Below are 12406 nucleotides of genomic sequence, written 5' to 3'. Positions count from 1 at the left end.
TCAAGATAACGTCATTATGTCAATGACAGGTCGCTTCCATTATTGCTAAACAAAGGGGGTGTGTGTGTGTGTGTGTGTGTGTGTGTGTGTGTGTGTGTGTGTGTGTGTGTGTGTGCGTGTGTGTGTGTGTGTGCGTGCGTGCGTGCAGGGCCCCAGAGACACCCCAAGTGCACGGGCAGCTCAGCTTGGCCCTCAGACTCTGGTCAACCTCTTCAATTCCCCTCTGTACTCGGACGTCATCTTCATGGTACAAGGTGGGTTGATGCTGATCAGCAGAGGAAGGTCACATGTTATTAGAATTGATCGTTCTGCTCATCCAATTCTAGAATAACGATCTGAAGGATGGGCTGCAATTAATTGTGAGTCTTTAAGTGGTCAAACGTCAAGAAATGATGCACCACAGCTTTTCTTTATCAATGTTTGTTTCTCTTTGCATCATGGGGAGTCAAAAGAGCTGTCAGGACTCTTGTTGAGGCTTGACATGGCCTTTCCTGTTCTTTTAAACGACTCATTATGACGGATCGTTACTCATAACTCAAGTAATACTGAGCCACTTTTAGCCTGCTTTCCTCTGCAATGAAGCAAACAGGAGATTTGATATTTGAACTGTATTACTTTTTGTAAATGATTCATTCTGTCATTACCACTCAAGATTCAACACTGGTTCTAACTTGTTTACACTCTTGTGCATTATGCTCCCCCCTCAGATGCTAATATCCACATTTACGTATTGATTTGACCATGTGGGTTCTAGGGAGTGTTTTGCCGGCCCACCGAGCAGTGCTGGTAGCACGCTGTGACGTCATGGCAGCCATGTTTAGTGGAAAGTATGCTGAAGCTCGGAGTCGAGTGGTGCCCATCCATGGTGTCTCATCAGATACCTTCCTGTCCTTCCTGGAGTACCTCTACACTGACTCCTGCTGTCCGGGTGGGTTAACCGCACGCACGCACACATACACACACACACACACAGATGCACACACACGCACGCTCGTCATCATTATCTCAGGTGGTTCATTTAATTCAAAACTGATGCAAGACTTAACATTCATTGAACAATACGGACTGATCAGTGTTCTTATTTGAGTGTCATAAACCATAATGGTGTCCAGCCCGCGTGAGCTTACAAGACACCAGAAAATATCAGTAGCAAGGAAGACAAAATGACTAAACATAGTAAACACCTCTATAAATTCAAAAGCAAAATATTTTGACAGAAAAAAAAGCAATTTTACGTAATGAACATACCATAAGTATCCCACTATATTGGAGATTATGTTTTCTGTTTTAGTTGCTATGCATTTTCTATAAATGTTGCTAAAAGGAAAAAAGAACTTCCCAAAAAGCCAAATCAACATATGAACTTCAGACAACCTGAACTGATCCAGGTTCTCTCTCAAATAAGTTGTCCCAAAACAAATGCAAAATGAAATTCACCTTCCACGATAACATAGATGCGTTTCTTTATAATTAGCTTAAAATCTGCCTCCTGTCATGGCCGGCAGTAAAGCACCACATCCAAACTGAGAACACGAGGCCTTTGCCCTGTCTTAAAATGAAGCGTTACGGCTCTGCAGTGTTACCTTCTGAGTTTGGACTTCCTCCTCATCTCCTCCCTCCATTATTCCTTATCGTCACGTTCTTAAAATAACTACCTAAATCATTTTTTGACAAAAATGATTTTTTTTTTTTGCCTTATTCAGACCCTTATGATGTTTTCTCTCCAGTTTTTTTTTTTCTGAAAATGTTGAAAAAATTGACTCAAGCGATCATTTTGAGAAGGCAACGTTATTGATCTTTGGTACTTTTCTGTTTGTTGTTTTTATTTATACTACACTGCAAATTATTCCTAAAAGTTATATGTAAGTCAGAAAATATGTTGGACAGCTCAGAATATGGCGAGCTCAGTCCCAGTTAAAGATCTTTTCGGTCGATCTTTTTCCAATTTACATGAATGAACCGCTTCATATCTTTGCTTCACAAGACGTCTCGCACCCCGCGCCTCCCTCAATAGTCGCCCTCTGACTTCACGGCTGGTCTCCGACTTACACTCCCCCAACCCCTTGCGCCTGCAGCTCAATATAAAACTGAGCCAACCATGGGCTCATAGAGTTTTGAAAGTTTTTAAAAAAATAAATGAATTAATAGGATTAGTACGAACTCTCATTTTACTCATCCCTGACCTTAACTCTCCTCCTGCTGACTCTGCCAGTGCCTTTCTTTCTTGTGAAAAACTCTGGTTTTCATTGAAGGCAAAGCCAGGATATTTATAGGAGGAGGCAAAGTGTACTGTAAAACATTTCTTTTTTTTGCTGAACACCTTGTTTTCTGATATGTTTAATCTGTGTTTTTTCACTATTAATAGCAAGTCTGATGACAGCACACACTCATAATATTCCGTATTTTCAAAAACTAATCTCATTCTTGGCAGCTGAACCCCTACAAGGCCCATATGAAACCCAGCAAATGTTGTTTCCTATGAACTTGTATGATTAAAATGTCGTCTACAGGCTTAGCAAATGAGCTTAAGCTTGGTTGCCCAGAGTAACACGTTGGGGAATTTGAGTAATTAGCATAATGAGGCAGTTAATTGCCAAAAAGTGGAAATGGTTCTAAGTTGGATTGTAGTTAATTTAGAAAGGTGATGTGAGAGGTCAAGTCTATGTTTGATGTCCAGAAACTCAATTCTTAACATAACCAACTCCTACAACATTTCCTTATTGGCATAATTGAAATATGCAAATGTATGAATGCATGATTTGCTTGCATTTGACATAAATCCTATGAAGTCTGAAAAATTTCAGCTTTAAGCGAATTAAGATATTGGATTTTTAGAGGGTTGGTGTTAATCCTCTAAAGAAATCTAATTTTGGATGTGCAGATGTCATAACTAAGTCGTGCAACCTTTTCTCATTAGCTTTTGATTTTTTTCCCCCCTATTTGATTTCTGACCAATTTATAATATGTTTTGTTAATTAAAATGGTATTATTATTCTGTTTGATGCTTTGAAAAGCATGACAATGATGAATGAAATGTTTTCTTGTCCAGATTTTTCTACCCAGTACGCGAATGTTAAAATTAAGCTGCTCTGGGAAGCCTGTGACAATTACTGAGTTTGCTCTTCATTTTCACCTGATGATTAGCTAATATGCTATTCGTGCTAAATGCCCAACAATCAACTTGTGGCAACCAACTTTAACTTCATCCGTGAATCCTGTGGATGACACATCAATCATTAAAGCTCATAGGAAACAATATTTTTGAGTTCAAGACATTCCCAGTAGGTTACAGTCTTTGCTTTACCCTTAAAGGCATCTGAAGCCAGCTGGGATTATTTATCTGTAAACATGCACCACGCAGGCTTTATTAGCTTTACAGAATTCAATAATCAATTCAACTGTTAGCTACGTGTTTTGGGGTTATCCATCAGTCTGTCTGTCTCAGGGAATTTCTCCAAATCCACCAAAAAGATTACCTTAAAAATGCTGTAGGTCATAGGTCAACAATCAAGGTCATTGTGACAAGCAGTATTTCCAGTCTTAGTCTATTTTAGGAGGACAGCGGGGTTATCCTTTGATATAGCTTTAATGTAGCGCTGCAGTCCCAACTCAAAGCACACTTGACAAGAGGTACAGCAGTGTTTTCCTGGAGGCCTCGCTCACTGAACGCAGCCTAAAACACAAACACAGATGACAAGTCCCATCAGCCATCTGTGTGACTGCGACATGCTGCCTGTGTCAGTCCCTGGAGGCGCGCAAAGAACAGCGCCAAGCTAAAAATGAAAATTAGATTTAGTGATGACAAAATCTACCCGTGGCATCTCTGCTTCATCTGCTTTTACCGGCGCCAGATCACAGGCCCCCAATGTGTTGTTGTTGTTGTTGTTGTTGTTGTTCTGTCACTCTGTCACTGTAATTAGTGCTGTTAATTCTCTCTGGTGTCTTCTACACCTGTAAAGTTTAATCTTTGAGTGTATTAGCACTGTAAGGAGGAAGATGAGGCTGTCCGTCTGCATTCAGCTCCTTTTCAATTCAGATAATTCCTCTTCAGACAGAATGTTTGGCAGCTGCTGCTCATGAGCTGCTGCTCCGTCTGCAAAATCAAGACAGTGATGGAAGAACACATACTGAAACTCCTTTTTTTAGCCTTTCTGCCCTCTAGTGGTAGAAATTGCTTAATGCAGCTAGAGGGCTTTGCACCACTATCAGTGTGTGCGAGTATTTTCATGACATCCACATATCACAACTGCAGTCCTCTGGAGTCTCACATCTTCAGATGATTAGAGATTCAGAAGGAGCAGCTGATTTATGTCACTGGATAGATTTGAAAGAGTCATATTTTACCGTGCTGAGGGGATGATGTAAAGGCCCTGAATAATCAGCTCTAAACTATTCCCTGCTCATTACTGACAGCTTGCTGCTTTTGAGAAAAAAAAAGAGAAAACTTCAACCAACAAGTCGTAAGATCCAGCGTAGGTCCAAAGACTTACAGTTGCATGTTGAGTCTTTGGAAGCCATGAAACGGCTTTACAGGCTGCAGCCGCGGCGCTCTTATGTAAGCACTCAAGGTCAAAGCAAGGTCACCCCGCCAGTGAACAAATATTAAGCAGGATTCAAAGGCGTCGCATGATTTCGGTCCGATAAATATTGCAGGCATGACGGGGAAATACTGCTGCTGTTGATTGTTGTTCTCAGGATAGAGAATTAAAAACCTGCATCTCAGCGGAGATGGAATCAAACTTGCCTGAGAAATAGACAGGGAATCAGTGCATATAGGACGGTGAAGAAGGTGGTGTTTGACTGACGTAAATGACTGGAGTCAGTTACATCACGAGGAGGTGTAGTCATCACCCTGACATTACATAATAGGAGTCACAGCACATTTGTTGCATACTAAAGGCAAGAATGTCCGTATTTCTAAAATGGTCTCCATCTCCTTGAAGTCACAGGATCGTTACGTAGCGCTCTGGTTCACTCGACGGCGTCTGAGTCCAGGTCCCCGTCACGACCGTGGCAAGGCACAAATGTGCTGATGCATCATTAAAACCTTGTCTTATGGTCGCAAAAGATGAGAAGACAACTCGTCTCTGCTATCAACATTAGTATCGCGAGACTGTCAGCCTGACCCCACCATGCATGGTGACCCCCACCACACACCTGTGAAGCATGACGTCTACTGCATGGCACCGCTGATCTCTCGTCACAGGCTCCGTTAACTCAAGATAACTAAACAAGACACTATTATCAGTAATCAATACTAAACAACTGCAAGCGACAAATGACTCCCAGTCGTCAGTCTGAAGTCTCCGTCAGCAAAGTTGCTAGTAGCTCCACCATGTTCATCTGCGTTTAGAGATTATATATGAGTTATTGACTGTTGCAAAAGGAGGAAAATTCTTCAAAGGATGTTTGAAGTATGAATGACAATCATAGCATTGTTTTGATCAAATGTACATTTTTAAACATTCATGAAGATTTGGATCTTGGGAACCTTCCCACCTTTTCCTCTCTAAATTGAGAATCTCCGTAACTATACAGACTCAATAAGCAGCTTGTGTGTGTTGGTGTTTCCAGCCAGTGTGCTGCAGGCCATGGCCGTGCTGGTCTGCGCTGAGATGTACCAGGTGAAACGGCTGCAGCACCTGTGTGAGGTGTGTGTGTGTGCCTACCTTCAGAGCATGCCCAGCAGAGAGCTGGCGTCCACCGGCATCAGCGTGGTTCGACTTCTCCGCCGAGCGAAGGTCAGAGATACTTTGTTACGTCTTCGTTTATCAGCCAATAAATGGCTCATGTTGTAAAAGCTAACCGTACGCCATGTGTTGTGGAAAAACTAATCCCTCCCTCTCTGCTGACTCAGTGCCACAACGCCGAGCAGCTCTATGTGTGGCTCCTCCACTTCATCGCCAATAACTACCTGATCTTCAGTCACAAGCCGGACTTCCTGGAGCTCTCAGGTCAGCGTGGACATTTGAAATTAACGGCTGCATTTAAATAAAGCTGTATGAGTGGTTGTGCAAAGTAAAGCTGCCGCATAGATTGATAGCAACACTGTACTAGTACTGATTTCATGGGGCTGAACACTGCAGACTTTTTAAAGTAATTACAGAGTCACAGAGCCTCCAGGCTGTTTCTCTGCTCATTCTAAGTAGGTTAGATTACGTCTTAGTCAGAAAAGTGCTGTGAATGCCAGTTTAGTTTCCTTGTGAAGCAGTTAGCTGCCAGTTTGCCGAAGTCATGAGGTGTTTTTAAGGTGTCCATTTGTCAGTGGGGATGTGAAAACAAATACTACCGTTACTTTTTTTTTTACTTAAAAAGTACATAATCTCTCTTCACTTGACCATTTTTTATGAGTTTAGAGGTCCAACTTGGCTGTTAAACACCTGTGACAACCTCTGTACCTCAGTATGGTACTGCACAGGTGGTGGTCATGATCTTCACTTCCACCACCTAGATTTGTCCTCCTCTGGGAATTGAAACAGAGACACTCCAGTCCATGCGTCCATCACACTCACAGACACACGCACACCTCCATTTGTTTTTATTCTGGGACTCCATTAGAGCAGCTTTGCATGATTTACAGACCTAATGTATTTTTTACTGGCCCTCTATGGAGCGTCTCACGTCCTCCTCTGCTGGACACGAGCCATTCCAGCTCCAGTCCCTTAGTGGAGTGTTCTGCTCCGTCCTTCCTTATTTTGCTGGCGGTGCTGGAAACAATTAGCGTTTTATGAATGACCCTGCAAGCTGCCGTAGTGTTTCCTGGTAGAAGAGTGGGGGGAGGGGCTGCCATCTTTAAATTCAAAGCTGGACTAATTCTTACACATGGGACCTTTTCCACACTGGAATCACTGTGGCAGTTGAACGTTACTCCTGTGCAAGTGTGTTTCCTGAGAAAGTTAGAAATCTTTCACATTTGTCAGCAAAAAAAAAGAATGAAATTTGTCACCCGCTCTTTCAAGATTGGATCTGCTCCAACATGACTCTTGCATGGCCTGTAATCCACCCCTCCGCTAACTTTCATCAGAGTTACTGGAACTCTCCCTGCTACCAGACAATAACAAATCACTGAACTTCAGAGAGAGCAGTAGTCTGGCCAGCTGGATGCATCATGTCCTCATAAGAGATTGTATTTGTTTTTGAGAAATGAATCTATTTGGCCTCAATGCAGGCTTTTAAAAAAAAAAAAAGTCTTAATTATAACTACTTTTAGAAACAAAATTTGGGAGATTGACCTCAGTCTGTAGGAGAGAACCTTCTCGTACTGCCAGGCTGTAAAAAAGAACAAACAAAAAGGAACTTTTTCCTTTCTTCATACAAATCATCAGTACACAGATTATTAGTGTGGACAGTGAGTGGAAAGCCTTTTTACACCAGCAAGCCTGTGACCTGTCAGTCAACCCATCAGAGGAAATCCTGCTGATGTATATGAGGAGCGTTACACTTCTGGCTGGTTGTTGTCACTGTTAGTCATGAAAGTAGCTGAATTAACAAAAGAGGAGACAGGGAAACCGGTGTGGTTAGTAGCCGTAGCATTTTTATTATCATCATTAGTCATGCAGCTCATTGGACGGGTATTGAAGGGCACAAGCTAAAGTCAGAGGCCAAAATAAGGCAGTGGCAGCTAGTAATAGATTACAACGTAGCAGATTAAACAGATTCCTATCAGCTATTTCAGCCGTGTTGATGGCAGATATCCAGGAATTTGTAGTGTGTGTGTGTGTGTGTGTGTGTGTGTGTGTGTGATCATGTGCCACGTGCGGTAAACATGCCTTGACTGTGTTCATGTGTGTGTTCCAGAGGAGGAGCGGGAGCAGGTGGAGAGGCTCCGGTGGCCATCCAGAGGTTACCTGCAGGAGCTCAGCGAGTACCAGCAGCGGCGACGCAAACTGCGTAAGTCCCGCTGCATAGTCATGTGACCCCCACCTGGACGCCAAGTCCCTGTGGGGAGAGCAGTGGGAGTCCAGGGGAAAAAAGACAAAGAGAGAAAGATGGGTGATCAACACACGAGGACAGAAAGAGACAAAGTGTTTTGTAGCCTGTCCTGCTGGTGTGACTCTGACTGGTGCAGAGAAAACCTCCCAAAGACTCCCACAGGACAGCGTCATCACCGCTAGGACACACCTCTCTTACCCCAGAGGAACGACTGTGCGTCCTCTCTTGCATAATGACTATTTCCATCTTGGGCAACACAAACTAGGAAAAGAACAAGACTGCTGGTCCGAAGGTTCAGTGGAAAATGTCTTTCAAGGATGAACAGTGACACAAAATGGTGATATATCAGCCCCAGTCTGCTGGAAACCAGACCTCTGGTGTGCTGGAAAGATCCAATAAAATGACTTCAGGTGGAAACTCTGACTTTCTTCTCTACTCGCCGCCTGACGTCAGGATGTATGTGGACACAGTAAAGCGTGGACTACGTGAGCCAGCGTTCACTCATGGGTTCTCTACTGAAACAGCTCCAGCATCGAGGTGGCTCCATTAGTATTTAGGCTGAGCAGCGACCTACATTACCAGAGAACCTGGGAGGCGTGGTGGTACCGCTCCTATTTCCATCTGTAATCTAACAGAGACTCAGCGATGCTTACCGGCAGGACCAATTTCATTCTAATTCCTTTGCACAGATTTATTAGATTCGTTCAGATGTAGAATGCAGCTGGTTTTATTAGCACATGACGATTCACTCTGCTCATCGTCTGTGTCAAACAAGGCCGTTGTACTCCCATTCACAAATGGCTTCAAATAAAAAAAAAACGACATAAAGCCAGCGCTCTGCTCTGAACACCAAACCTAGAACAATAATCGTTATTTTATTTGACAGCGTATGAGCTCGACTGGCTGCAATAATTAACGCTCCGTTTCTGGCTAAAGCCTTTTGTAGCATTTGCGTGTACAGAAGAGAAATATCCATAACCGAACAGAAGTTGGTACACTAAAACCACAATGCCTCTGGGTGATGAATATGTTATTTATTTTATCCTCTTTTTAATCATAATAAGATTATGATTTATTGGTGCTGCAATTATTTTTGTAAACTATAGTGTCGTTTGTTTTGGTTTTTTACATTCGTGGGGGACGGCTGGGTGAGTTTGTTTGACAATCTACTGTTTCACTGGTATTTACTTTGAAGCTGAGAGACATAGAGATGGAATAATTACTGAGGAAGACAAAACAACAGTGACATACTGTAGATATCATCGGCTGTGAGAGAAATAAAACAGTATGTAGCAGATTTATCTGGTCCCTGCAGGCTGGATTTATAGGACAAGGAGCAGATTTAGAGGTGATACCAGTGTAAAGGTACTGAGGGTACAACACATTAGTGCTTCATCATCCACACTACAGACCAAAGTGGTTTGGGGGGGGCAGCATATTACCAGAGAGTTGCTGCGTCTGCTCCTGTTGAAAGAAACAATGAAACGCTGACTTCATGGCGTGAGCTGGAGTGAACTACGAAATTTGCTCGTCAATTGATGTCAGATTCTCATCAAATGATCACAAGTTGTGTTAATGGTTGAAAGAATGAGCATATTGAAGCAGAAAAGCCTTTTAGTGTGGCTGGTAGTTTACCGTAACTCCATGAGTAGAGGCACAGCAGTCCTCTAGTAAACCAAAGGTCCTTCACAAAAGTGTCATTTCTTGGATGACATTACAGGATAGACGGCACTAGCTTGTGTACAATGATGTGGAAATGATTTACTTACAAATGATCCCTTTAAAAAGGTTCTGTATTTAAGTAGTTTAGTTGAAAATATTCAACAAGTCAACTAAAATTATCAACAGAATGGGAGGAACTAACAGCGTTGAAAGCTATTGAATTTAGCAAGCTAAAATATATATACACACACACACACACAGAACTTTTGTACATCCATTGAAAAGATCAAAATGATGTCCCAGCCCACAAGTCTTGAGTCAAAGATGGAGTTCTTTGTGTGCTGTGGTCGGTGCAACTACCAGATCAACTGTCCACATTTAAGGAGCAGCGCCACACTCAGTGACGTTGCTGTGGTTCATTACCGTGCATTTTAATATGCTGCCTCCTCCTGGTGATGAGTGTGCATTGAACAGTTGGCGATTGTTTGGGCTTTTATCCACAATGCCAACAGATTCCTGCTCCCTCACAACAAGTGTGTTCACCAAGAAATCTTGATGGAAAGAAAACCAGAGTCAGCAGCTGAAACACTGGAGTGTAAAACCAAGTCCCTCCCAGAGACATGTGGCTCCTCGGAGCCTGCTGTACAAACTGTAGATCACATGACGTCTGACTTTAAATAAAGACATGTTTTTGAATGAACTGTGTGTGTGTGTGTGCAGGTAGACTGGCTCCATTGTCATTTCAGCCACGTACAGCATGCGCGGTAACAGTCGGGTGTTAGCTACAGCTGGTGTTGGAGATTTAATTATTGAACAATCATCTACACACGCACACCAGCTGAGCTACACTATCTCTTCATCAACAAAAATCACATGATAATTCACAGCAGCTGCGTACGAATGGAGCTTCTGCTCTGGTTTGCGCAGCGCCTTCATTAATGCCGTGTTGAACTCCTGCTTCAAGTAAAAAGATGTGATTCAAATTCTGTGTTCAAGACTATCTGGACATCAGAGCTCCAGAACAACAACTATGTTCTTAAGATTAGAGGGTGAAGGCCGCCATTTCTTATGAGGCGACATCGAGCCACAGCTCTGAAGACTTTCCCGACGGTAACTTCCACGTCAGACACCCTTCAAGTTTTTCTCCCTGAATTCAGAGTTTCTTGAGCGCAGCTGAAATAAACCTTGTGTAGCTTCAGATGTGAGCTGAGGAGGAAATCGCTCCTACGGGGCCTTGGGTGTTGTGTGCCCAGTTCTTTGGTCTCAGCAATGCATTTATGTGTTTATGGGATAGTTCTGTTTACTGGTGTGTGTGTGTTTGCCTGTCAGACACTTCTAGTGAGCACTGAGGCACAGGAAGTGTGTGTGTGTGTGTGTGTGTGTGTGTTCTTGTACTTGCTACATATTGAGGACTAGAATACGCATTTGACCAACAGAGTGAGGACATGTTAGCCGGTCCTCACATCATCAAAGGGCCGTTTGAAGGTCAAGACTTGGTTTTAGGGTCAAGTTTAGGGTCAGGCAGTCAGTTGAGATGGTTAAGTTTAGGGTGAGGGACTAGGGGATGTATTAAGTCAATGAAAGTCCTCACAAAAATATAAGTACAAGGATGTGTTTGTCCTCTACCGACCTGGAGGTCTGGCGGGTCACTGCAGGGCCCCGATGGACTGCAGCATCCCCTCCAGTTTCCCGCTGTCATGCAGAGCTGCTACGTCGCTGCCGCCTCCGACACACTCCTCCCCGATGAACACACGTGGCACCTGCGCGCAAACACCCGAGAAGAGAAGTATGAAGTTACTTCAAAACTATTTTGCAAAGAGGAGCACAAATGCCTTTAGTTTATCATTACTGCTATTCATTCAATTTGGTAAAACATTGTTATTGCGAAAACTACTTGTTTGTTATTTGATGGCAGTTCAAGTTTGTAAATTCGAGGTGATGCTGCATTTCAAATGTATCAATGATTGTATTATTTTTATGCATAACCAAGAAGACTAAGCAGAGTAAACACAGGCGTAATATATAAATAATGCAGATTTAAGGCTCCGGGCATTGTGGGACACACCGTAAACCGGCAAGCATCTGGAAATACTTCAATCACGTCGTTCCTTTAATCGCTACAATTGCTGAGTCACGAGCATGCGCAGTGCCTCTTTCATAGTTAAGCGTCATTTTCATTTCCGAAGGAGGTTATTACATTATTAGATGCTAGCACCACCTGCACAGCCGCCGGTGCTTTCACTGCGTAAGCTAACCTTCCGTCGGTGTTGTTGTGCGTGACGAGGTGAGTGTGCGTGGTCTCACCGTGCGGGCTCCGGTCAGCTCCAGGAAGTAGTCCTGCATGCTGCCCATGTCGCTGCGCTGACTGATGTCAATACACTCGAGGTGTCCGGGTTTGAACTTGTACCGGGACAACACGTCCTTAGCCATGACGCAGTAGGAACACGTGGGCTTGATGAACAGCACCACTTTGTCTCCTTTGATCTTGGTTTGCACAAACTGTTGCGCCATGATTGCGCCGCCGGTCGGTGGACAGAGAAGAGAAGACCGAAGAAGAGCTGGTACGAGGGGGGAGGAGTCTGGACCACAGAGGGGGATGCTGCTGCCTTTGATCATTTCCTGTTGGCCTGGAACTGGAGGCAGCAGGACTCCCGCGTCGGTTAGAACCCCCTCTATGTGACGGGATGACGTAAATACAAATATTGTTTTACTACCATTGTAAAAAAAAAAAACAACCGTTAGTATCTTGATGTATGGAAGCTAAGAACGACTGTTTGTCATTATTTGTTGCAATCGCAAATTATGTGTGCGT

General features: G+C 43.4%; 2 protein-coding genes across 2 annotated transcripts in view; one reads left to right on the top strand and one right to left on the bottom strand.

Moving 5' to 3' along the window:
* The window catches only part of rhobtb3 (Rho related BTB domain containing 3), a 29971-nt gene extending 19677 nt beyond the window's left edge, over positions 1-10294 (top strand). The window contains exons 9-13 of the mRNA XM_086198737.1: positions 149-254; positions 755-928; positions 5575-5741; positions 5858-5954; positions 7798-10294. Coding sequence (XP_086054863.1) covers positions 149-254; positions 755-928; positions 5575-5741; positions 5858-5954; positions 7798-7916 — 663 coding nt within the window. The 3' untranslated portion in view covers positions 7917-10294. The remainder of the gene's footprint in view (positions 1-148; positions 255-754; positions 929-5574; positions 5742-5857; positions 5955-7797) is intronic.
* glrx (glutaredoxin (thioltransferase)) lies at positions 6590-12208 on the bottom strand. The gene is made up of 3 exons (XM_086198753.1): positions 11899-12208; positions 11225-11354; positions 6590-7938 (listed from the first exon to the last, which is right to left on the bottom strand). The coding sequence occupies exons 1-2, from the start codon at positions 12103-12105 to the stop codon at positions 11241-11243; spliced, it is 321 nt and encodes a 106-aa protein (XP_086054879.1). The 5' UTR covers positions 12106-12208; the 3' UTR covers positions 6590-7938; positions 11225-11240.
* Positions 12209-12406: the final 198 nt, after the last annotated feature.

Source organism: Aulostomus chinensis, chromosome 3 (genome assembly GCF_037954235.1).
Source record: "Aulostomus chinensis isolate RoL2024-O1b breed Wild chromosome 3, RoL_Achi_v1.0, whole genome shotgun sequence".
In the NCBI taxonomy this organism is placed as follows: domain Eukaryota; kingdom Metazoa; phylum Chordata; class Actinopteri; order Syngnathiformes; family Aulostomidae; genus Aulostomus; species Aulostomus chinensis.
The sequence above is the reverse complement of the archived record's forward strand: the minus strand, read 5'-3'. Positions and strand labels throughout refer to the sequence as shown.

Bases quoted from the DNA above. Each gene is read 5' to 3' on its own strand.
- glrx (XM_086198753.1), bottom strand. From the start codon at position 12,105: ATGGCGCAACAGTTTGTGCAAACCAAGATCAAAGGAGACAAAGTGGTG. The intron at 11,355-11,898 runs GTGAGACCACGC...GTTTGCGCGCAG, and splicing joins AGCTGACCGGAGCCCGCACG to GTGCCACGTGTGTTCATCGG.